Below are 24318 nucleotides of genomic sequence, written 5' to 3' on the forward strand. Positions count from 1 at the left end.
TTTATTGCGTGGTACAGCCCCGGACTGCATCTCCCAACGCGGTAATACCCCGTAGAAGGCCCAATGGGACATAACCCAATTGAACTACATCCATCGCGCACATTTCGATTGGCATAAGAGACACAATAACTCCGAGTATGGAATAAATGCAATTGAATTGGTCGTACAAGAGCAAGCGCTTTAGTCTGATCCAGCCTCAATGAAATCACCAGCCAGCGACACCCAAAGCCTGTGTTCAACCGCCAGCACTAAACATGAACTCGTACCTCGTCCTCGCTCTCTGGGCCGCTGGGTCCTGGATAGCCTTCAATATTGTCAACTCCTACTGGTCGTATCTCCGGTACGACGCCAAACGTGAGAAACAAGGCTGTCAGCGTGCTCCTCGCATGCCCAACAAATACCCCTTCGCCGTCGACTTCTTCGTCGATGCCATAAAGGCTGATAAGGAGAAGAAGTTTCCAGAGATGATGGTGAAGCGGTACGGGAAAATGAGCCATGTTGGGACGTTTGAGCATTACACCCTTGGAAATCATGGTATTTCTATCAATGATCCTAGGAATATTCAGGCTGTACTCTCAACGCGGTTCAAAGACTTTGGGCTGGGTGAGCGGCGGAACAACACTTTTCGACCGCTGCTCGGAAATGGCATTTTTGCAGTTGATGGACCGAGCTGGGAACATTCTCGTGCTCTTCTCCGACCTCAGTTTGCGAGGAGTCAGATTTCTGACCTTGGACAACAAGAAGTTCACATTCAGCATATGATGAAAGCGCTTCCAACAGACAAATCCGGCTGGACACCGTCGACAGATCTACAGACACTATTCTTTCGTCTTACTCTCGATACCACCACTGAGTTTCTCTTTGGAGAGTCTGTAAATTCGCAGGTGATCAACCTACCAGAGAACATTGGAAAAGCTCGCACTTTGGCAAACGACAGGGTGATTGATGAAGTCACCTTTGCAGCGGCTTTTGACCATGCACAAGCCTGGCTTTCCGATCGGTCGAGACTGATGGATAAGTACTGGATGGATGACGGTCCAGGTCGTCGACGGAACGTGAGGATCGTGCATGAGTTTGTGAACTACTTTGTGCATCGAGCCTTGGAGTATCGCAAGCAGCGAGTTGATTCTGAAAAGCCTCGAGAGAATACAAATTACGTCTTCTTGGAGGAACTGGCATCTGAGACGCAAGATCCGGTGGAGCTTCGCGATCAATTATGCAGCACTCTTTTCGCTGGTCGAGACACTACCGCTTCATTCCTCAGCTGGACATTCTGGCTACTCGCCAGACATCCCGATGTCATGGCCAAGCTCCGCAAGGCTGTCGCCGAGAGCTTCGGTCCTTACAGCACATCAACCCCCGGTGATAGCATCACTTTATCCGGTCTAAAGAACTGCACCTATCTGCAATACGTCATGAATGAAGTTCTACGTCTATTCCCTGTCGTACCCGTCAACATGCGCCAAGCCCTCCGCGACACCTCCCTTCCTGTCGGTGGGGGTGCAGATGGAAAGAGTCCGATATTTGTGGCGAAAGGCCAAGTCGTTGACTTTTCAGTTTTTGTACTTCACAGAACTAAAGAGTACTGGGGAGATGATGCAGAAGAGTTTAGACCTGAACGATGGGAGGGTCGCAAGTTTGGATGGGATTATTTGCCGTTTAACGGAGGACCAAGAATTTGTCTCGGCCGTAAGTAAATTCTTTGACTATGAATGGCTGTGATTGAGTACTAATGGATTGCAGAACAATTTGCTTTGGTGCAGGGCGGGTACACCATCGTTCGAATACTGCAGAGATTTGACACGATTGAGAACTTGGACTCTGATACTGAGCCATCGCATAATTTGGCGCTGGTTGATAATCCTTTCAAGGGCGTTCAGGTCAGGTTACATGAAGGAAGTGGTTGATATGGCCCATCATCACCCATCCAATAGTCCATAGGTCATAGGTCATCTCACTTGCTGGGGTCTCGAACCACTCTCACATAATTATCTTATCCGTCTGCATCACTGCTACTGCCTCTTTCTATGACTTCTCCTGTGATTCAGTGTCGCATCTCATGTCAAACGGAGTTAGCGCCCGTAAATCCGCATTAAGCCCGATTGGGGTGACACTCAGGTACGACTTCCGAATATGGATGAAGTAGGTGGCTCTCGGGCGACTTCCCTTTTCGTCACCTGCAGGATACAAAGGAACACAATCCTTCCCCTCCTCTTCAATCTCTCTCCAATACAAACTCTCAATGTTAAGCCGAGTTCATCGAATTGCTTCACTCTCATTGACCAAACCTCGATTCCGTCATCACTTTATCTCAAGCTTACACATCATGTCCCGGTACGCCGACGCTCACAAGAACACATCTGGACCTGGCGATGCTCGTCCAACGGCCTTGCAAATCGTGCGCGATGAGGGTCTTGAGGGCGCTTTGACAGACAAGGTGTTTTTGATCACTGGTACCTCTGCGGGTATTGGCGTTGAGGTTGGCCGTGCTATTGCTGCCACCAGCGCCCGTGTTTTCCTCGCTGTCCGGGATCTCGAAAAGGGCAAAGCGGCATGCTCCTCATTCTTGGATCCTGGTCAAGTCGACTTGATACGTCTTGACACATCCGACATGTCCTCCGTTCGCGCATGCGCCGCAGAATTCCTGGAGAAATCGTCTACACTCAACGTCCTCATCAACAACGCCGCCATCATGGCGACACCTACCCGCATCGAAACAAAGGATGGTTTCGAGCAACAACTAGCCACCAACTATCTCGGGCACTTCCTCCTCTTCTGGCTCCTCAAAGACGCCCTCCTCAAAGGATCCACCCCCGAGTTCAACTCCCGCCTCGTCAACGTGTCTTCCTCAGGCCACCACGCCTCAGAGATCATCTACGACGATTTCCAGTTGAAGGCAGGTGGCGCTTACGATCCCTTCAAAGCCTACGGCCAAAGCAAGCTCGCCCAGATCTACATGTCCAACTACGTCGACCGTGTTTATGGCCCAAAGGGTCTTCATGCCACTAGCGTCATGCCCGGTGGAATCGCATCGAACCTCCAGAAGCATCTTCCTGAAGCGGTGCACAAGGATATGAAGGAGAATCCGTCAACGTTCAATTGGATGAAGAGTCCTGAACAGGGAGCTGCGACTACGGTTTTGGCTGCGGTGGGTAAGGAGTGGGAGGGTAAGGGGGGGAAGTACCTTGAGAACTGTCGACCTTCTATGCCGCAGCCGTTGATCCCGGGGGTGATGGGGTATAAGGATTATATTTATGACTCAGAGAAGGAGAACAGGACTTGGAAGCTCGCCCTGGAGACTTTGGGACTCAAGGAGACGGCTTGAAGCAGGTTGGCGCATGATGACGAGTGGGATTCGGTGCGACTCAGCTCAATGTTGTAGCTTGGGCAAAAGCATCGGCGGACAGTCAGCATAGTTTGTTCCATAGCCTCGGAGGCTCACTGAAAAGCATTCATAGAAAATTCAACTACATCTCTTCAATTTCTGACCGCGGGCCATGTCAACTCATGTTCATGGTTATGAAAGCTTTTCTTGGCCATCATGCATATTTGAGCGCGTCTTTCCATTTTTCTTAACGCGAGAGTGTCTCGCGCCCGCAGACCTAGGGTCTTGATGAATCAGTTTGCGCAGTCGTAGATCACAGGTTTGTTAATGATCGGTTCCCATAACTTGTAATGATCGATCGAACCAGCAGTGAGGCCACAAGAGGCTCTATATACATGCAATGCGTCGTCATACAGATCCAACGACCCTTCGTTCCTCAAACCCTCCGCCTTATCCTAAACGGAATAACATCCTTTGGTGGCAGTGTCCCCATCGCAAAATACTTCATATCCGGCTCCGGTCTCCACCCGTCCGGAACATGCAGTTCAATGTCATAACAAGACGACAACAGTGCAAACGCCGCCATCATCTCATTCTTCGCAAAGAAGCGTCCAGGACACATTCTCACGCCCCCACCGAACGGAACAAAAGCACCAGCTAGTCCAGCCGTAGAGAACCTCGGCTTTCCCTTGTCAACCTTTTCATCTGGAGTTTCCCTATCACCTTTGAGACCATCACTGCCCTTGGGAGCATTTGGGTTCTTGAGAGGTCCGCTCTTGGGATCATCGGGGTACACGATGAACCTATCAGCCCAAAACTCATCAACCGGATGTTCTTCCTCCTGTTCCTTTCCCTCATTCCAAACTTCCTTGTTAAAAGCAGCTGTGCGGCTCGACAAGAAGATAAGATCGTTCTTGGGAAAGATCCAATTTCCGAGCTTAAAGTCTTGTTTCTCTGGTGCGCGGATCAAAGCGATCGTTACTCGAAGACGAAGAGTCTCGGCCCAAACGGATTGAAGAAGAGCACCGTCGCAGAGTTTGCTGACGTCGAATTTAGGTAATTCTCCTTTTGCAGTGGGAAGACGAGCGAGGTCAACTTCTGAGCGGACGCGTTGGAGGAGATTGGGGTCGCGGAGGAATTCGATGATGAACCACATTGCGGCTGGCACAGCATTTGCGTTGGCCCTGAAACCATTGTTAGCGAAACGTCATGTGGTTTGAGGCATATGAGTGACTCACGCGAAAACCATGGCCAGATCTTCAGCAGCCCTAGCCTGATCCGACATCTTCTCCATCTTCTTGGCATATGTATACCTAACCCTCATAATCCTCGCCCCGAAAAACTCTTCATACTCAACAGAGTCATCATCCTTTTCATGATCAACATTCTCCCACGCATGCTTATGATACTTTGTAATAGTGTCCAAACATCGCTCGCGAGCCTTCCAAGCTTTGGGATTCATCCATCGTGGGTATCCCTTCATCAACGTAGGGAGGTAATACATAAACTCCCAAAAGTCATCACTGAAATTAGGATTGAAGCGGAAAACGTGATGGCCCATTAGGGAAGTGGTGGCAGCTTGAAACATGAAGCGTTGGAGCCAGTCGACTAGATCAGGGTACTCAACCCACTCTGGACCAACCTCCTTAAAATCATCGATCTGTTTGGTGAAGTTTTGGATGAACCGATCAGTCATGTTGCGCAAGTGCGGGCCGTAGAGTAACTTTGCTGCAGCGCCGTGTCGGAGATGAGCCATTCGATTGTGCGGCGCGACTTGTGATCCGGGTATAGGAGTCGCGGCGATACCCGAATTGTCCTCGGCGTAGAAATCACCCGCTGATTGGGGCAGGCCAAACATGTTGCGCAGTACGAGGATGATACCGGGCGTTGAGTTGAGATTTCGTGCGCCGCGGAGGAGTAAGTCGAAGTGCGCGGCATCAGAGACGAGATAGCCTTTCACAGGACCGACACGAACTCTCACAGGGACTGAAAAGCCAAATCGCTTTCTGTAAGTTGTGTCAGAAACAGGGTTGAGTTACAGAGGAAGGGGTAGTTACGTGATGTTGGAGGCAAGTTTGGCTGGATTTCCTGACTCGATGAGATTTCCTAGCCATGGTAGCCAGTAGGGAAGAATAGGTGGTTTGCGCTCGCCTTTGGCGTGGAGGGCAATAGCTGATCGAATTGATGTGATGATGTATGTGAGGAAAGGGATTATGAGTAGAATGATGGCGATTTGGTGTCGGACCTCGAGGGCCTGCACGGCCTCCCAAGGCAACGTTTGAAGCATTTTCGTTTACAAGTGATGTACACAGTTTTGCTGTAGATGTCGTGACGTGGAATGTGGAATAAGTGGCAATGGCGAACAGAATGGTATATACTCTATCAAGGCTGAAATGCCCCTGTGGCTTCGTGATGGCTACAGCCCGACATTCGCATCTTTGGACTTGTCCATATCATTACCGGAAGCTTTCTATATCTGGCATACGCTACTCATCTCGTTTCAGTGTTTCTGTTAATGAGTAGAGAGTAAGCTGACTTCCCGACCAGAATGGGAACTGCATGATTCGTAAATCTCTCCATGGCTGATTATGGGCTGTGTTCCCTCAGAGGGTGCGTCCAGGTCAATCTCGTTGCGTGGTTCCGGCGGCTTGCCTGTTTCGTTCACTGCGGGCCGGGCGGCTTTAGCGGAGCTACCTTGGTGAGATCAGCAGCGGCCCGCCTGTAAGCAGTTTTCGGCTCAAGCCCCCATGGGCAATGATGCTGACAGCGTGAGACTTCAGTTCAGGATTTTGACTCAATATGGTTCGCTCGACAGGTCTGGTTCCGGGTTCCACTTTAGCGATTGTCGTGAGAAGCAACATACAAAACCCTTTCTATTCCGTAACACCCATAGAAGGTCAGATCTGATCTCGTGGTGATAATCCCTTGTTGTTCGCTACATCAAACTTTACTCCAGCATCATTTCCCACAATCAATTACATTGCCTCGTAGATTTGAAACAAGCCTTCTCTCCTTCAATTGGGCAAGATGTCAGTTCCACGATCTGAGTACCTGAGTAGCGTCTGGGCGGATGGTATCTTTGGTAAGCATACATCCCAAAACAATATCTCGTTATCCAAGTCACTGATCAACATCCTAGAGAACCGGGTCTTGTTCATCACAGGCGGAGCTGGGTCTATCGGAAGTGCTCAGACACGGGCAATTGTCCACCTCGGCGCGAATGCATGCATCATTGGTCGGAGCATTGAGAAGACTGAGAACGCCGCCAAAGAAATTGCAAAGGTTCGGCCGGGCGCAAAGGTGCTGGGCATTGGAGGTGTTGATGTTCGGAATGTGAGTTGTGACTGAGTTGGAGATAAAGCACTGCCACTGACGATTTTGCTTGCTAGTTTGAGGCCCTCAAGGCTGCCGCAGACCGTTGCGCTGAGGAGTTGGGCGGGATTGACTATGTGATGTAAGTCGCCTTCTGAAACCCTTCCCTACCGCCATTCTGGAATTAATAACTGACGTTAAACCTGCGCTATAGTTGCGGTGCAGCTGGTAACTTTATCGCGCCTATCTCCAAGTTGAGTGCCAACGGCTTCAAGGCAATCATGGACATCGACGCCCTCGGTACCTTCAACACCGTCAAAGCCACAATCTCCTATCTCCTAGAGTCAGCATCACGAAACCCAAACCTGAGCCCCGGCGACGGAACTTCCGGTGGCCGTCTCATCTCAGTCTCAGCAACATTCCACTACACAGGCTATCCTCTCATGGCACCAGCCAGCGCCGCCAAAGCAGCCGTTGACTCCATCATGGCAAGCGTAGCGCTAGAGTACGGCCCATTCGGTATCAATGCAAACTCTATCGCTCCGGGCGGTGTTGAGGGCTCTGAAGGCATGGAGCGTCTGGGAAGTAGTCAGGTGAGCACCAAAGAGAGGACGGATCCTATCCCTAGCGGAAGGTGGGCCACGGGTCGTGATATTGCGGATGCAACTGTTTATATGCTTAGTGACGCGGGACATCATGTCAACGGTACGAGCTTGGTTGTTGATGGTGGTGGTTGGAGAAGGCATGCGGGCTTTCAGCTTGGTGTTGATCCTGGCGTTAAGTATCCTGAGTTTCTTCGAAACGGAGAGATCAGCAAGCATCTCAAGGGTTCTAAGCAAGACAAGTCGGAGTAGTTATTGCAGGATGGACAGGAAAAGCATGAGTAGGCAAATTCTTCCTTAGAAATAAAATCGCATTCTTCGAGATAGAAGACATTCTTGCTTATTACATAATCTTGAAGTGTGCATATGGAGATTCGTGTATTCTAGTAACATTTGATTTCCTTGAATGTTATCACGGAATTAAAGCCTTACGATTAACTTTGTCAAAGTGGTATCAGATCGGCTAGGCGCGTGAACACTTGTGACTTTCATCCGCGGTCTAGGAACCTGCCAGTCCGCACCGACAGATTAGTGATGTGCCATATCTACCTAGCCCGATAAACCGACAACACGGTCACAGAAAAGGAAGTTGAGATTATAATAACTGCAAATCAGTCGTGTATGATACATATTTATGCATTCCCTGCGTGTTTGACTGCCTACTCCGAAGACCAAGTTGGGGTGATCAACATAGTATGCAATGATGGAGCAGTGTTGCAATACACTAATTTATTTGGAACTCTTGTATTGGTCTCATTGCTGTTCCTGACCCCAAACTGAGAGGTGAACGACGAGTCTGAGATGCTACCCGTAGTGATGGAAGAGGCGCTCGCCTTATATCTAACTCGCCGCGAGGTGATCAACCTGTGACAGCTAATCCCACTTGATACGCAGTATTGAACACATAACTCCTAACATGCATGATATAGCCCTTTATGATGCTCAGCCTATTAGTAGCCAACCTTGAATCCACCAGGCATCAGATCCTGGAATATGCCCTTTGGATCTGGTCTTCATTAGTAATTGCCATGTCAAGACTGATGTAAGTGGAGTATCATACCATATACCTCCCGGATCTTCTTCATCTTGGGGAGCGATTTGCCTTGGCCATATACCTGGAATGGGTTCTGTCCAAGGCCAGCGTTGTTGAGGTACATAAAAGGATAATGCAAGCCTTTGGCCTTGGCCTTTCGATCGATAGCTGCGGTGCAGCGCTTGCTGAATTCGTAAACCAGGTCATCATCGACAGCCTCTTTCCAAAGAGAGGTAATGAGATGTACTTCTAAAGTCAGTTATGTCCGGCAGATCCAACTTCTTATCTTACCTATGATTCCACCTTCTGAATCAATGTCCATGGGATCTCCGCCAGAGGCCTTTGCTGCATCGATCCACGACCGCGTCAGCATCTGAGGAGTAGTTGTCAAGCTCAACCCAGCTGCATGGCGAAGTTCTGGCATGCTATCAATGGTCTCGAAGAATGTCTCGTTGGTCAAGTACACAGATTCGGGACTAGCCTTCAGGGAGGTCGCCCAGAAAAGTTGCCTTCAACTTGTTAGTATCCGTTTCTATTCCTCCGATGCTAACAGAGACAGTCCATGCATACCTATGTGAACGGTCATGGTAAGCCTCCATGGTTGTATCCTCCACGAGACTAAAAAAGTCCGCTCGAACACTGCTATTCGTCCAGATGAGGGGTATCTTGGTGAAGTTGGCGAAAGCTGCCGGATCTGGATCGGTACCAAGATGGCTTGAGTAAGAGAGCAAGGTGAGCTGGTTGGTAGCGAGGTTCACTTGAACGGATGGATTGTATGATGCATCCACATCGTCGGAACCGCCTCCAACAGTCGAGTATGCAGCAATAGCATGAACAAAGTCATCTAGATGATTGGGCAGAAACAGACTAGTACCCCCATACACAGGAGTGTCGGGAAAGGTCTTGAGATCGAATCTGGTGACGATACCATAGTTACTAGATCCTCCTTTCAGGGCCCAGAAGAGATCTGTATTGATGGTAGCATTCGCGTTGACAATTGTGCCGTTGGCCAGAACAACCTCCATATTGGCAATCATGTTGGCCGCCCATCCATACTTGGATCCAAAGAATGTGATACCGCCTCCGAGGAGAAATCCGGGAACTCCGACTGGATCATATCGACCACCGGAAACACATAGATTGTAGGAAGAAAGCCAGTCGTAGACATCACCCCACCGATGCCCAGACCCAACTGAAGCAATCGATTTATCTTCCGAGAGTTCCAGTGTCTTTAGTTGACTGAGTGAAAGAAGGACACCGCCGTCAATATTGGAGGCTTTGGGGACGGGCATGTGACCGCCGCTACGCACAGCGAAGTTGGTGCTTGTCGATACGAGAATTCGTAGGGCGCCTGAAACTTCTTCTGCTGTTGTGGGCTCGAAGATGCAATCGGGGGATAACTGGCATGCGTCGGACCAGTTTTCTGTCCATCAACATTAGATATCTTATTACAGCACAACCATTGACAGTGAGTGCTAACCTTGTCGTACAAGAGAACACTTTGAGCTATCTAGCAGTGATGTCTTGTCTCCGAATGCGTTCACCAGCTGCTGGCAAGCGCTCGTCTGACGAGTTGGGATCACCTGCTGGGCGTACTGGCCGAAGATGCTGTATCCGAAGTAGCCCACGAGATCGAGAGGAGCAAAACATGAGGTAGCCATCTTGGAGCCTGATGGAAGCAGTAGGGCCACGACAGTGCACTACCTCGTGTAACGAATCGAGAGGTGTCGTCTGTAACGGATTAAGCGTCTACTTCAATCTTTGAAGGGTTGGTGTATCACTGGTACTTGTATTATTCCTGGGCAGAGCAGAGCCAGTCGCGCTGGATGATTGAACGGGACAATGCTATAGTTAAGATAAATGCTTCTACGCCGACTTTCTGGGTAATTCATTCTGATGGCCATGGCCTGATCATGGAGTTGGGTTTCCATTGGCCCTCGGAACCGCCACACAAAGTGCTACCGATGAAGCAATGCTCTTAAAGCCGGGAGGATACCCCCTACGGAATAGCTACAGATATTGAGATGCATGCTGAAGGATATCTGGGGTAAATCCCAGTTCGATGAACCAATTGCTTTGTAGCGTGGAATTTCTCCATAAAGCACGAACGGGCCAAGAACTGGGTGGAGCCAATTGGATTTGAAGAGCATGCTTAGACATAATGGGCCTTTGGCATACCCAGGCACGTTCTACTGAACTGGTTCTGTTCTGTACAGGGCCTGGCGGCTGTTGACGAAAGAGGCAATAGCCCGACAGACCAAGATCCATACCGCACATACTTATTATGATTGGTGGGGATAAAGAACAGTCTGATGTTTGTGGCCGTTATTGCCGAGAGTCAACAATGGCCTTCTGGCAGTAGCTTAAATCCTTTCTGTGAAAGCCACGCATTTAGGTCATATGATGTTACTCACTTCAAAACGAGACCCTCAAAATACAAGGTAGCTCTGATATCAATTTACAATGCCCTCTTGCAGCACAATATCTTGACTATTGAATCACGGCATGAAAGCTGTTTGATTCTTGCCACCTGAAAGCAGACCAGTCTACCCCGCTATACAGAATATTTACAGCAGTGAATTACACAGGTTGGTGAAGTCAATGCATGTACCATACCATTGCTCCATTGGTACATCACGGTGAAGAACTAATAGCTTCTTGATACTACCTTATACATAAACTAACATTCTTTTGTTCCATTTGTCTGTATCCTATGCGCAAATAGCATCTACAGCTTGGTTGATCCAAAACTGGTTGGTCGGGTTGGGGTCATCCATGGTCTTCTGCGCAATCACCTTGAGGTCATCCATTCTCAAATACTCATCAAGGCCAATTTCCTCCTTCAGGAATGGGTTGAAACGGATATACTTGGTATCCTTGTGCTCATCCCGCTCATTCAGATGCGTCATGTGGCGTGAAAAGTCCTTGCCTTTGGCGTTGGTGTTGGTAGCAAAGTCCATAACCTTGGATGCTACTCCAACAACCTTGATCCAAGACTTCTTTGCCTTTCCTGGGCTGACGTAGCCAGTGCCGAGGCTGATGACGCATGAGACTTGGGGTGAAGGGTCTTTGGGGTCGACTAGCTCAAAGCGTGTGTACCAGAGCTGGTCGATAGGGTTGTTGTTAAGAAGGCCACCGTCCCAGAACACCAACTCAGGCTTATCCTCAGGAAACTTCACTTCGGGGAAGAAGGTTGGGGCAGCAGATGTTGCACGCGCTGCGATGCTGATGGTGAGCTTATCACCGTGCTTCAGAAGTGCATCGTTGACCTTGGACTTGGTGTAGATGGTCTTGTCCTTGTAAGTTCTCATCAACATGGACTCAGCCCTGTTCTGAGCAGTAGTGCAGCAGAACCTTTCTTATGTCAGCGGCGTATCAAAAGTGTGGAGAGATGCTCACATTCGTGCACCTCCTTCGTGCTGAAGAGGAGCGTTGCCTTTAAGTTTCTTGTCGTTCTCGTCGAGTCCAAATTTCTCAACAACCTCGTCAATTGCCTTGCTCATAGACCCAGCATCAAACCGACTGTCCTGAACCAACGCCTTGCTGTTGTTGAGATATGACGAACCAGGGATCCAACTAATATCCCAGCCGTAGATCTTAGGACTAAAAATGGTCTTGGCGATTCTGTCATACTCAGCGATGGTGTCATCAACACTCATGCGAAGACGAAAGAGCATGATTCCCATAATACCACCAGTGCTAGTACCGCCAGCGAGCTCGAAGTAGTCAGCTGGCAGGGGAACTTTGTCCAGGCCTTTTTTCTTCTGGACGCGAAGCATGAGCTCTCTGAGGATGACGAGACCCATGATACCTCGGACGCCACCGCCATCGAGGGAGAGAAGACGAAGTCCCTTGGGATGCTTGGTAGAGGTTGCGTAGACCATTGTGACTGCTGGCTCGAAACGAATGAAATGGAGGGAAAAGAGCTGGGGAGAAGAACTGCGTCCGCAATGCATAAATACTCATCGATTATCATTTTCCTTTCCTTTTTCTTATCATCATGCCTCAATACAACGTCACTAAGCTGAAACTATTGCTCCCTTCGGGGGGATCTTGTCCCGTTTGGGCTACCTGTCATAGCGATCCGAGCACTAGAGCCAGCTGAACCGCCTTTACAGTCCCGTGCAAAAGTTCCGACACATCCGAGGTCCGGACCCCGCTTTCAATTAAACATCAACATCAACACCACAACTTCATCGCGTTATTTCTATAGGAAAAGATGCCTCGAATACGGCAAAAAACACATCATTCTCCTTGCAAAAGAACGAGGTTTGTGACGATGTACGAATCAGGTGTTCGCGTGCAGGATATCGCAGACAGTGAGGGGCTAAGTCGGCACGCGATCTATGGAGTCATTCGACGGTACCGTCACCAACAATCAGCAAAAGATTTACCTCGCTCTGGAAGGCCATCACGACTATCAGATATAGATAAAAATCATATCAAAATACTCATTGGAAGAAACGCTTTTATCTCATACCAAGAAATAATTGATTGCACCTGTTTGAACTGCAAAAGAAGCACAATTCGTCGCTGGCTTATCAATCAGAAGATACAACACAAGCTTGCACTTCGACGCCCGTTTCTCAGCGAAGAAAGTGCTCAATTGAGAAAAGCTTTCTGTGAAAAATATCGTCATGAAGATGAGTCTTTTTGGTATAGCTGGTGGTTTTCTGATGAGGTCTCTATCGACCGTACAGACGGTGACTATACCAAGTGGTCATTTTACTCTGCTGTAAGTCTAGCCCCTTCTATTTCAGAAGCTTCTTTTGACAACACCACAGGGTGAGAGACTCCATCAAGATAAGGTGCAGCCCTGTAGACGGCCTGCCAGACATTCTCAGATGTTCTTTGGTGCAATTCACTATGATAAGCCGTCTAGGATCGTCCCTCTTGCCGGCGATCCTGAGTCTGAGAGGGGAGGCGTAACAGGAAGGATTATTCTATCCTGTTTACAGTCTTATCTTCCCGGACTGGTCGAGGAAGGAGAGACTTTTCAGCACGACAACGCCCGTACATATAAATGCCGGAAAGTTCAGAATTGGCTGCTGCCCTGGGCAAGAAGAACAGGAGTCTTTCTTGCTGACTGGCCGCCATACAGCCCTGATCTCAACCCCATTGAAAATCTATGGAAAGTCCTGAAGAAGAGGATATGCGATAGATATCCTGAAATTGCTGCTTATCCAAAGTCTGCAGCAGCTTTGGCCCGGCTGATTGAAGCTGCAGAGGAGCTTTGGTCGGAGGTCGAAGATGAAGTGGTCAAAAACGTGATAAAATCGATGCCCGACCGGTTGAACGCCTGTTACAACGCAAATGGCTATTATACCAAGTATTAAACTATATTTCTGGAATCTCCTTTTAAGTCTCTACAGATTGATATATATATTATCTAAATTGAAGAATTATTGCCCATGCAATTGCAATCCGAAATGGCAGTATGAGATCGAGGTAGTTGGGGTGGATCCGGAATGTGTCGGAACTTTTGCACGCCCACTGTAGCTTACCACTAGTCACTGCGGGATATCGCTAGTCTTCAACCTCATCCCGGGGGATATTTCTGATAATTCGGTGAACTTGCAGAATGGGGAACGGCATCTCCATCGATAGACTTAGCTGGGGTATGTTTGTACTAGCGGGAGAATTATCGCCTGTTGAGTATCAAGGATGGCATACATCGGGTGAAACTAGTCTCATTTGAAGAAAAGGTAAACCATTCCGGTGGATGAATTTAAGTGATAATCCGATAATCGTCATCAATTGACTCCTGTCTCATTGAAGCGTAAGAAGGTGGGCTGGAGGATTTGCAAGCCACTTACGGCAATTCCTACGTACAGTACACCTCACCTTTGGTGTAGGTATGGTGATCTTACAAGCTGTATCCGCACAGACAGTAGGTATATTCCTGGTATACTGTGGCCTCAGCTATGTGGATATGAACAGAAACATATTATCATTGATGTGAGCTCCACCTTCTAGTTATTTTGATGATTTAACTGTAACTATTACTCTATGAAAGTTAAGTCTCCTATTATTAAATAAGCTTAATTGTTTTACTTAAGCTAATAAAACACATAGACCAATCCCTAACACTGCATTTTTAATAATAATTAATTAGAAATAATATAATTATATGATAGTTTACTATATAATATTAATGTCTACCGCCTAAAATAATAACTTATAAATTTACGCTATAGGGCTAAAGGGATTGCAGCAACTATGCCTACTCTGAAGCTTGAAACAGAGATTTGTCTAGTAAGATAACCGATAAGTGATAACGCTAGTGCTATGATGAAGACGTGATTCGCGAACCACAGGCTGTCGTGACGCGTTTGATTTTCAAGACATTTCATGGAGCCGAGAGCCACTGGTTTTATTAACAGGAATGAAACCTTCACTATTAGTTTTTACTCCTAATGGAGATACGGCCTTGATCCTTCGACAACCAAACAAGGGCAGCACTCAGAAAGCTCAACAAGAGACGACGCCTTCTGCTGAGGAGGCTATAGAGGCACAGAATGGCGACGAGACAGGGAAGGATGAAGGTGAAGCAGAGCATGAACAGCCACTTACGGTGGAGTTCAAGGACGTCACATCTTCAATAAAGACCAGTGAAGACCTGAAGAACCTCGAAGCGGTTGACGAGTAGGGGCAAAACGTTGAATTGCGCTACCGCGTATCGTCAGCGCACTTGATGCTTGCCTCCCCGGTTTTCAAGGCAATGCTCGGTGGGCCATCGTAACGAGGATGGGAGATTTGAAGTCAAAACATTTGAGTGCGACGCTTCAGCGTTGCTCATCTTGCTTGATATCATACATGGACACCATAGAAGTGTCCCAAAGACCATGGATCTTGATCTGTTGAGGGAGATGGCGATATTTGTTGACTGCTACAAGTGTAATGAGATCGTGGAGATATTTTCTGAAAACTGGATTGCCTCTGTTATCTAAGAAGACGAGATAAAAAAAATTCTGATTGTCAGACGAACACGTCTCGGTTGTTCATCAGCTGGGTTTATGCTAAGAGCGAGCTGTTTAATTCGGTTGTTCATATCATCCTCGAATCGAGCACCGGCCCGATAGAGACAGAACTCCCAATTCCCTCTCGTATTATAGGTAAATTGCAATATGGAATGGCTTTCAAAAAATGACTTACAACTTTGCAGAATTACTAGAACGATCGAGACAGACTCTTACAACTCGGATTTTGGACCATTTATATGAGTTACTAGAATCACTCTGGAAGGATAATGGCAGTTGTCCCGTGGAGTGTTCGGCTATATTACTAGGAATGCTTATGAAACAGATGCGTGCCGTTGGTTTGGACTTCCCGAGGCCAGTTGGAAAACCTGCCAAAGGGAAGAGCTTTTTACAACTGCAAGCTTTCTTTACTGACGTGAGATCGCCGCATTAGGTACCGAAAAGAAATAGCTCGTACCACGAATGTAATTGGAGAAGAAGACTAGACCATGGCGGGAGGAAATATCCCATATCGACATCTGCTGTGGTGTTCGATTCGAAGACTTTCAAAACGTCAAGTGAAGGCAAAGGCCGAAGCCTCTGGGACAAGAATCATACTAGCCGGCATGGCAAACATGGGCGAGATTTCCTCTGCTGAGCTCAGAATAAGCTTTAGTTTTGCAGTGATGCACATTGAAGCTTGGTACGGAAAGTGTTAAATACACAAGAGTTCAATGGCTAAAATCGAATTTGTAGATATACAGGACGTAGTTTAAGGGAGTCCTCTGTTAGTATTTGTAACCAGTTCCCTAGAGCTATTTGACTCCTCAACAGTTTCGCCCCGTCTCGTTGAGAATTTGCATGGCGTATCGTGTGGGGCGCGACAGAGGATCAATATGCTGATGTAAGATATTAGTTAGGCCGGCAATGACTCTTCGGTGAGATGGTTATAGCAACTGGGGGACTGACCCCTCAGACCCACTACGCGCGGACTATTTAACGTTTTATTCATTGAAGGATTGACTATCAGTAACTCTGACGACCAAGTATTGTTTTAAAAATGCCTAAGAACAGACTGTCTAAAGAAAAGCGAGACCAAGCAAAAGCAGGCGAGAGACGCACCTTGAGGATAGAAAGGGAAACAAAAGAAAATGACCACGCAGAGCAGATTGCGAATGACGACTCCCTCAACTTTGCAGCGAAGATTGACCGCTTAGCTGAGATCCGAAATTGGTTCTGCGCAGACACAACCATTGTCGATCAATACATGGCCGGCGAACTTTCAACGGCCGAAGCTGTCGATGTTCTGGCTAAACCAATAGACGAGGCCTACTCAACTGCCAACGCCGGTACGGAATATTTTCGACAAGAAAGAGTCGCTCGACAACAGCGCAAGTATCATAACCCCGAGAAGGCTCTTGAGCTCTGGGGACCAGAACAGGATTGGCCTGAGCCTGAAATTGAACGAGATCATTCTGGAACAGCTGAGATGCTGCTTTGGAACTTATGGTACTCTATTCTTCACACAGCAAAGAAAATCCCCTATACCGATGAAACTCGTCAGGAGAAGCTAGTTGATCTAGTCAGAGCACTCAAAGCTCGACCCAACCCACCGGAACCTGCACCAATGACGATTCCCCTGAAAAGAAATTGGGTCTGGCAATTAGGCACAGTCTGGAGCAGCCTAATTATTCTAGGCGCCTCAATCGCCGAAGTGAGAAACGACTCTTGTGGATGCGGAGCCGGTTGGTCCTGGCCAGAGCAACATGCAGAGCAGAATCTGAACGCGTTCTATGCTCGATTGACTGCCAGCGGAGTGGCAGATATACACATTCAAGGAGAGATATGTGCTGTCGACGCGCTGGAAAAGGCCCCGACGCCATGGTATCGCCGTGTATCACCACCACCAGATCATGAGATTCTTGGGCATTATGTTACTTGCGCTGCATTATGGACTACCATTGCGGGAAAGGAGGTTTATGCGGAGTATCCGCTTACGAGAGATGAGAGGGATATTCAGGTGGTGGATAGGATTTTGGGGTTGAGAGATAATGAACTTCCCTGGAAAAGATCGCGGAAGAGGTATAAAGGCCGGGCAAGATGGGAGACTGCACGAAGGGAATTTGCACGGAGACGGTTTGAGGTTGAGGCTCACAATGAGGATCTATCGCCGGAAGTTCGGGAACTAGCTGCACGAGCTTCAAATGCAATGGCTGGTATTGTTTGGCAAGAGCAGAAGGAAGCCGACTAGTCTCACTCATACCGTTTGAAGGTTTCTCTCGTTGACGCGTTATCATTGTGTCAAAGTGGGCAAGACACGCCTTTTCCCATTCAAGAATTGGCACATGCATGAAACTATAGGCTTTTAAACACTCACCGTGATGGACATGTTTCAGTTCAAGTTTGCATGCATCACTTATCACCGGTCTAGACCGTTCTTTGTGACGTCGATGGATACGGTAGACTCCTTGGAGCAGTCATCTTCACTTGCACAAAGGTTCGTGTCACAAAAACTCCCGAAAAGCATGTACTTTACTGATTGTTACAGCTCTACTTCCACTGGGCTACTTTGAACAGGCCCGAAGACGATTCGATAGTTGTTCCTCTTATCAGACTGCCCATTGAGTGCAACGGAAGATCAGCTGAAGATGTCGAGAAAGAAAAGGACCGAATCCGAGAGAAGATCCTTGGAGTTAGCAACGAGGATCTGTTCAAGAACGAGGAGAATTGGGAGCTTTTGGAGACACTTGGTGGTGATTTGATGATCAATGCTTTTGCTTGCAACTTTAGGATCAATGGCGAGCCCAACACCGACATCGTAAGTCACCTATCACTGTCATCTTGGTGTACATACTGACGGGAAGCAGGGAGAAGCCAACTACCTTAACCAACGCATCTTCAAGCGACTCTCCTACACAATTGAAGATGACAAGACACCTATCTCTGATCGGCCTCTGTTTCTGACCTCATCGTCATTCAGTGAGAAGGCTTACGGGAAGTGTCTAACTGACTTCAAGCGGCGCCTTGAACTCTCTAACGAACAACATCCTGCTCACGGAGATTTGGCATTCTTGGTCAATGTCACGATGAGTCCTTGGCCTACAGACTCACCATTCCTTGAGAGCTTTGTGACTTCTTTCAGAAAGATCTCAGAGGAAGAGGTTCAGGCAAGTTATCACCGTGTAACACCATTTAGAAATTGGAACTAATGGTTGTAGCACGTCCTGGCTTGCAACATCGAGAAGCCAGACTTCCACGGTTTCGTCATGCAATGCCACGACAAGATCTACCTCGTCCACATTCCCATGTTCAACATGGCCGCTCACCACTGGCAAGTCATCATCACCGCCGAACTACCCGGCGAGGTCAAGGAACTCTACCAAAAGCTTCAAAAAGAAAACCCGGACAAGTTCTACACTCTCGCCAACTTTGAGCCTGAGAAACTCGGTAATCTGTTGGAGTCAACTGGCGATGTTGAGTTCTGCATGGATGATGGTATTCCAGCTGATGGTGCTGAACCTCTTGCCAAGTTCAAGCTTCCTAAGATTGAGGTTGTGGTCAAGCGATCCATGTCTTATGATGACTTGGACAAGAAATATCAAGATAGAATGGCTTTCTACCTTTATGGTAGCAATGCTGAAGCTAATATCGACCACGTCTTGAGGACTTCGCCTAATGCTCAACTCAGCGGAGACCGTGTCAAGCTCAATCTGGAGCCGGCGTTGAGCGATGAACAGCTTGGTAAGGGTGTCGTCGCTGTGCTGGAAGATGTCTTTGAGAACTCAATCCAGCCGCTGTAAGTTTTATCTCTTCTTCCCAGAAAGTCATTCGTGCTGATGTTAAACAGGCCTCAAGAGGAGAACGAAGAGGGAACATTGGTTGTCAAGACTGATGCACCTGGACTGTCCCTTGTTCCGGATCATGAGCATAGGGTCTCGGTGTATAACAACTACGATGACTTCCTTGGAGGAACTAAACCCATCGCAAGTTGTGACTTGAGTCTCACATCAAAGATCATTGCTGATTGGGGAATGGTCAACATGGATTGAAGATCACAAAGGTAATGGATGTAACTCATGAGAAGTCCGTATTAATTCCAAATGATGATTACTCTAAATAAACTACCAAGCGATGCATATAATAGCAGGAACGAATGTTGATCACTCTACTTCTTTGCAGCGTCAGTACCCATCTCATAAACTGGTTCCTGTTCACGAGCCTCAGGGCCAGCCATCTCATAAGCCGGCGCGGGAGTATGAAACGGCGGAGGCGATGGCTGTTGATTCCACCCCGTAGGTGAAGCTGGTCCAACACTAGACATAGGTCCACTCATCATCGATAAACGAGCATCAGACGGCGAAGGAGATGTCGCCATGCTGTGATCGGGGTAAGCCGATACAACAGGTGGGTAATGTTGTTGTTGAGGGTATGGGTTTTGGTTCATAGGAGGAGGGGGAGGAGGCTGTTGAGCCATGACAGGTTGAGCTGGTGCTGGGGTGGGCGCTGGGGTGGGCTCAGGCTTGGATTTGCGTCTGCGCAGCAGGCAGACGGCACCAAGACCGATGAGGCCGATGAGAGCGACACCGCCGACTACGCCGCCGACAATGGCACCGACAGGCGTTGATTTGGGTTTTTTAGTAGGCTCAGGGACAACAGATGTTGTTGTTGTTTGTGGTTCCGTCTCAGATGCCGCACCGGCTGATTTTGTATCAGTGTTGGTGACTGTTGGCTGTGACAGTGATGATTCAATTCCATCGCTGAGAGTGGTTGTGACGAAGTTGGCATTCTTCTGGCCTTGGTATGTGAACTTGATAGATTGTACATCCTCGACGGATGTGGATGCGCATCGATAGTCGAAAATGCCGCTTGGGTAGACATAAGTGCGACAGAAAGGCATATCGGAGTTGGTACTAAAAATGCAATTAGCATCAAGAGTCAACATCGCGACAATGATATCTCACCATAAAAGATTGAAAGTGTTACTCTGACAGACATCATTGCATTGACCAGGATCAACAGCTCTACTGGACTCAACGCAATTGACGTAAATCTCGGATGCACAAGCGATAAGACCAACACCACTTGTGGCGGCCCATGAACACGAGCGATCGTTGTCGCAGGTGATTGCGGCACCGGGTTGACCAGACAAGTATCCGCATGTTTTGTCGGGCGCGATAGTAACCGCCAGCGGCTCACTCGATGAGTCTGCTTGTCGAACTCGGAGTCCATCGTGGCCAACGAGGAGGTTTAGTTGATCGATGATACCGATTGGTGCTGCTGTGACTGTCGCTGCTGGCACGTCGCGTGCGTGATTCCTTTGCGCGGCGTGAGCAATGTCCATTGCTTTCACTAACGGGAGCATAGCTCCAAGAAGGAGAGCCTGCGAAGTTGACCGCATGGTGAATCTATTCCAGCAGCCAAAAAATGTGAAAAATGGTACTAAGAATGGTAAGGACAAGGAGATGCACGAAGAAACAGCCAAGGAAACAGACGAGCAGCGCGATTGCAGGAAACAATCATTATGAAGGACCCAGCCCAGAGCGACAATGCGGCTCAGCTGATTCCCCCCCTGGGCAGATCAAAACGCCACTAAAGGGCGAGAACCCAATATTGTGTGACAGGGCTTGCAGAAGCTGAAGCCTCCATACCAAGGGTCACTTCAGCCGCACCCATTCAGGGTGACGGTGAACAATCTCCGCCCCGAAACGGAGCTAATTACACTAGGAGGAGAATTAGACGAGGAAATGGGAGTTGAGGACCAAAAATAGTAGAAAAGTTACGTTAGATCAGAATGGTCGATGAGATTTCTTCCGATGAGAGAATGCAGGGACCTCTCACAAGATGGAGATAGTCCGCTGAAAGAGCTTCAATTGCCTCCAAATAGGTTTTTCGGAAGAAGATAAATATCATCGCTCCCGCTACTTATCGAAATACAGATCTTTTCCTCCCAATGAGGTCGACGGATGTCACGCGAAGGTTGCTCTTAGCTCGAGCTGCCTATCCACAAAGCAGCACCTTGTATCCATAGCTTCAAGCGCTGCCCCTCTAAAACTTCTCGTTTTATCCTTATTGACAGCTTCAATTATTCCAGGTCCAGACCAAATAAAAAATGAGGAGCTTCAATAGAATCCATCGTGGGTGACGAGCCAAAGATGAAGATGACATTGCCAGTCCCTTGCTTATCAACCTCTCGTCGCACAGATCTCCCCAAACGGAACATCCCTACCTCTATACGAGATCCCCCTCACAACGCAGCACCTCGTTCCGGAATTGAAGAACAAGAATCACGCTAGTTGGACGTTTCGCTCAAGTCGGCTGTTTTGTAAAAAATAAGCATGAGCCATTTTCATCTCGGCGAATATGCTTAAAATCAGCCCCGCGGCGTCTAATTGGTTTGGCGTCGAGAGCTGAAAGATTTCAGCGCTATGATATAGAGCTATTGGTCTTGGCAACCGCCCACAGCCCCCGGAAGCCCACAGCCCCCGGAAATGAGCCTTGTAAGGCTCTCAAGACTGAGGTTGACAAACAATCTTGGTGACGCTACGGTTAACTACGGATAAACCGGGCAGGGAACTGAAGAGGAATATGTACCCAAGATGTGAGACTCTGCGAAGATCATAGAGACTGTAATCAGATGGTGCAGTGAGCAGTTCTGTGTTGGCGGTGGTCTAGATGCGTCCATCTGCTCGCCGCTAAATCGAGGGGTTGAAACGCCACGTCTAGAACTTCAACAGGTGCCGCTTGGTTGCTTCGACTTCTCTTCCACTAACAATTTTCACTGCATAACAGTAAAGAATCACGAACGATCTCTCTTGTTATTTGGTGAGATACTACGACGACTTTGTAGAGCAGAAGAAGACTTCTAGAGATGAACAAATCAGTCGCTGAGCACACAGCTTTAAGCTTAGTGCACAGTATGCATAATATTTATGTTCAAAAGGTAGGACTTTATGCACGATAAGAAAATTTGCCCAATTGAGGTAATGACACCACATGTTCTTCTCACCTCTAGATTATTTCCGTGAGCCGAGTTATACATTTGACTTTATCGGCGCATCACTATTGCTGCAATACCGTGCTTGAATATCATGGCCATCTTATCTCAATTGCCTGATGAAGCCCTCGAAAGAATTTTCGAGTTCGTCACAAGCGACCGTGTATCGCTCGAAAACGTCAGCCTCGTCAACAGCCGCTTCAACAAAATCGTCTTTCCTCTCCTCGTGCGTCAATGGAACAACAGCCAAGAATGTGCCGAGCCTTCTATTGAGAGACTTGCTCTTCACCTTCTCCGAAACCCCGATCTTCGAAAGCACGTCAAAAGGCTGGACCTTGGATACCTTCGACCCTTGCACGATCATGATCCCGATTCAGCTGACTTGAGTACCGAGAGTCTAGCTGCTCTCGCAGACGCTGCTGGGCAAGATCTCGATGTATCCAAGTTTCTCTCAACTCAAGTATGTCATCGCATACGCCTCGGGTGCGAGGATGCAATCGCAGTGTTGATCTTGGCTTGGTGTACAAGGTTAAGACGTCTGAACATTACGGTACCTTCTTTCGATCCTGAATCTCGCCAACACTTTATGCCTTTGCTTTACGTGAAGGAGGCTGTTTGTCGATTGCTTGATGAACCGGCTGAAATGGCATCACAGTTGCCTCTTGGCCAGGTTCGTCATGTTACCCTGCAACCCTGGAATAGAAAGGAAGTTTTCGATATGGCGTATGCTAGATTGTTTCTGCATTTCCCCAGTATCGAGACGTTCTGTGCCTATGGATTGTTTGATGATCTGGATAAAGAATCCCTGGCACACCTTGATGATTACATGCTCCCTTTCCCAGTTGGGACATCAACCATTACAGAGTTAAACATCGTGGGATGTTTACGAGCTGGACTCCCAGATTTCATCTCTGCATGTCGGTCACTCAAAAAGCTCATTGTTCGTGTCGACTACAGTTCTGGATACTACGGCGTGCCGGACCAGAAAGAGCTAGCAGAGGCTGTTATGAAACAAAAAGACTCTCTGGAAGAACTAGACCTCGACATTAGTCTCATGAGTTTCCCCAACCCGGAGCCTGTGGTGGAGGAAACCTATTCACACTTGCCACATATCTGGAGTCTTGCGGTTCATATCGCCGACCTCTTCGACGGCCTCTGGAAAAAGGGAGTCGAGAACTGTATCAAGGTCGTTCTTAGTCGAATACCTCAAGATATCCAAGTTCTCACGCCTCGTTGCTCCAGATTTATCGAAAACTGGGTTAGTATTAGTAATGACGTGTTTCTTGAGCCATATCTCGAGGGCATCATAGAACTACTCGAGGAAGCTGGACCACATGGACGGTTTAGCAAGTTGAGAGTTCTCGATCTCTCGGGAACATTTGTGGATGACCCGGTTATGTTTGATATCAAGAAGATCAAAGCATTGGCTAGGTCCAGAGGGGTTAAGGTTTTGTTGCATGACTGAGGCATGGCCAGGGACCTCTGGTGGGAATCTGGGAGTTGCAAAAAGGAGTCATCATGTTGAACCCCATACTTAGTTCTCGAGTAGATGTCAGGTTGATCACTCGCTGGGGATTGCTTTGATTGCTCTTGCAACGATATTTCGTTGCATTCTCAGGGTTCTCCGCTCACTCGCATCAGTATAACACGGGACTTTGACAGAATATCCGAAGACAGGGAATCCGTCCGAGAAAGGTTACATTAAGCTACTGCGGATGCACGTTATCTCAGTCGTGACCGACAACTACAAGGTTTAGTTCTGGTTTACCTTTAGAAACAGCTTGTTGCGACCAGTTTATGTATTTATGTATTGCTTTTTACTCCTACTGGTTATATCCGGGTCACTGGACCTGGCGAACCTAAAGGCTCCCGCGTAACATCCTGGACAAGTTCTATGGTGGGTCTGTTGGTTGGTTACGTCGCTGTGCCTGTGACATGCATCGGAAATAGGCTCAACGAGGTAGCAGTACATGATTGTCTATGAGGTGTTTTCTTCTTGCCTGCCTATCTGGATCCGAACTCCGAAAATCACCTAACTGATCATGGCTTTATTGCTGTCCTTTCTCAAGTCAACGCCTTTCTTCAACTCACTC

The 24318-nt window shown here is 48.0% G+C and overlaps 10 protein-coding genes across 10 annotated transcripts; 6 read left to right on the forward strand and 4 right to left on the reverse strand.

The window, feature by feature from the left end:
* Positions 1-254: 254 nt before the first annotated feature.
* On the forward strand, positions 255-1907 carry BKA55DRAFT_528939 (cytochrome P450; the record flags this gene model as incomplete). The annotated part of the gene is made up of 2 exons (XM_046189031.1): positions 255-1689; positions 1744-1907. 2 exons carry the CDS (start codon positions 255-257, stop codon positions 1905-1907), a joined length of 1599 nt encoding a protein of 532 aa, XP_046041714.1.
* Positions 1908-2237: 330 nt separating this feature from the next.
* On the forward strand, positions 2238-3481 carry BKA55DRAFT_585345 (uncharacterized protein). The gene has a single exon (XM_046194443.1). It carries the CDS (start codon positions 2243-2245, stop codon positions 3323-3325), a length of 1083 nt encoding a protein of 360 aa, XP_046041715.1. The 5' UTR covers positions 2238-2242; the 3' UTR covers positions 3326-3481.
* A 280-nt stretch (positions 3482-3761) lies between these two features.
* On the reverse strand, positions 3762-5612 carry BKA55DRAFT_697775 (cytochrome P450; the record flags this gene model as incomplete). The annotated part of the gene is made up of 3 exons (XM_046200434.1): positions 3762-4509; positions 4564-5331; positions 5383-5612. 3 exons carry the CDS (start codon positions 5610-5612, stop codon positions 3762-3764), a joined length of 1746 nt encoding a protein of 581 aa, XP_046041716.1.
* Positions 5613-6352: 740 nt separating this feature from the next.
* BKA55DRAFT_528734 (uncharacterized protein) lies at positions 6353-7491 on the forward strand (the record flags this gene model as incomplete). The annotated part of the gene is made up of 4 exons (XM_046189020.1): positions 6353-6407; positions 6465-6658; positions 6715-6779; positions 6852-7491. 4 exons carry the CDS (start codon positions 6353-6355, stop codon positions 7489-7491), a joined length of 954 nt encoding a protein of 317 aa, XP_046041717.1.
* A 698-nt stretch (positions 7492-8189) lies between these two features.
* Positions 8190-9933, reverse strand: BKA55DRAFT_697777 (uncharacterized protein; the record flags this gene model as incomplete). Its single annotated transcript, XM_046200435.1, has 5 exons — positions 8190-8245; positions 8300-8518; positions 8564-8781; positions 8843-9695; positions 9753-9933. 5 exons carry the CDS (start codon positions 9931-9933, stop codon positions 8190-8192), a joined length of 1527 nt encoding a protein of 508 aa, XP_046041718.1.
* Positions 9934-10740: 807 nt separating this feature from the next.
* On the reverse strand, positions 10741-12214 carry BKA55DRAFT_585346 (acyl transferase/acyl hydrolase/lysophospholipase). The gene is made up of 2 exons (XM_046194444.1): positions 11672-12214; positions 10741-11626 (listed from the first exon to the last, which is right to left on the reverse strand). Exons 1-2 carry the CDS (start codon positions 12154-12156, stop codon positions 10984-10986), a joined length of 1128 nt encoding a protein of 375 aa, XP_046041719.1. The 5' UTR covers positions 12157-12214; the 3' UTR covers positions 10741-10983.
* Positions 12215-16225: 4011 nt separating this feature from the next.
* On the forward strand, positions 16226-17628 carry BKA55DRAFT_585350 (uncharacterized protein). Its single transcript, XM_046194445.1, has one exon. It carries the CDS (start codon positions 16292-16294, stop codon positions 17480-17482), a length of 1191 nt encoding a protein of 396 aa, XP_046041720.1. The 5' UTR covers positions 16226-16291; the 3' UTR covers positions 17483-17628.
* On the forward strand, positions 17619-19296 carry BKA55DRAFT_627744 (uncharacterized protein). Its single transcript, XM_046196882.1, has 5 exons — positions 17619-17728; positions 17780-18049; positions 18099-18398; positions 18450-19027; positions 19079-19296. Exons 2-5 carry the CDS (start codon positions 17993-17995, stop codon positions 19278-19280), a joined length of 1137 nt encoding a protein of 378 aa, XP_046041721.1. The 5' UTR covers positions 17619-17728; positions 17780-17992; the 3' UTR covers positions 19281-19296.
* A 100-nt stretch (positions 19297-19396) lies between these two features.
* Positions 19397-20629, reverse strand: BKA55DRAFT_528959 (uncharacterized protein; the record flags this gene model as incomplete). The annotated part of the gene is made up of 2 exons (XM_046189034.1): positions 19397-20141; positions 20193-20629. The coding sequence occupies 2 exons, from the start codon at positions 20627-20629 to the stop codon at positions 19397-19399; spliced, it is 1182 nt and encodes a 393-aa protein (XP_046041722.1).
* Positions 20630-21832: 1203 nt separating this feature from the next.
* BKA55DRAFT_255059 (uncharacterized protein) lies at positions 21833-23855 on the forward strand. Its single transcript, XM_046185391.1, has one exon. The coding sequence runs from the start codon at positions 22320-22322 to the stop codon at positions 23688-23690; it is 1371 nt and encodes a 456-aa protein (XP_046041723.1). The 5' UTR covers positions 21833-22319; the 3' UTR covers positions 23691-23855.
* Positions 23856-24318: the final 463 nt, after the last annotated feature.

Source organism: Fusarium redolens, assembly GCF_020744475.1.
Source record: "Fusarium redolens strain MPI-CAGE-AT-0023 chromosome Unknown BKA55scaffold_30, whole genome shotgun sequence".
Taxonomy (NCBI): Eukaryota; Fungi; Ascomycota; class Sordariomycetes; order Hypocreales; family Nectriaceae; genus Fusarium; species Fusarium redolens.

Excerpts from the sequence above, each read along its gene's own strand:
- BKA55DRAFT_585345 (XM_046194443.1), top strand. The coding sequence starts at position 2,243 with ATGTTAAGCCGAGTTCATCGAATTGCTTCACTCTCATTGACCAAACCT.
- BKA55DRAFT_255059 (XM_046185391.1), top strand. The coding sequence starts at position 22,320 with ATGGCCATCTTATCTCAATTGCCTGATGAAGCCCTCGAAAGAATTTTC.
- BKA55DRAFT_627744 (XM_046196882.1), top strand. The coding sequence starts at position 17,993 with ATGATCAATGCTTTTGCTTGCAACTTTAGGATCAATGGCGAGCCCAAC. Across the intron at positions 18,399-18,449 it reads TCTCAGAGGAAGAGGTTCAG|CACGTCCTGGCTTGCAACAT; the intron begins GCAAGTTATCAC and ends TAATGGTTGTAG. Across the intron at positions 19,028-19,078 it reads GAGAACTCAATCCAGCCGCT|GCCTCAAGAGGAGAACGAAG; the intron begins GTAAGTTTTATC and ends GATGTTAAACAG.
- BKA55DRAFT_585350 (XM_046194445.1), top strand. The coding sequence starts at position 16,292 with ATGCCTAAGAACAGACTGTCTAAAGAAAAGCGAGACCAAGCAAAAGCA.
- BKA55DRAFT_585346 (XM_046194444.1), bottom strand. The coding sequence starts at position 12,156 with ATGGTCTACGCAACCTCTACCAAGCATCCCAAGGGACTTCGTCTTCTC. Across the intron at positions 11,627-11,671 it reads CACGAAGGAGGTGCACGAAT|GTTCTGCTGCACTACTGCTC; the intron begins GTGAGCATCTCT and ends GACATAAGAAAG.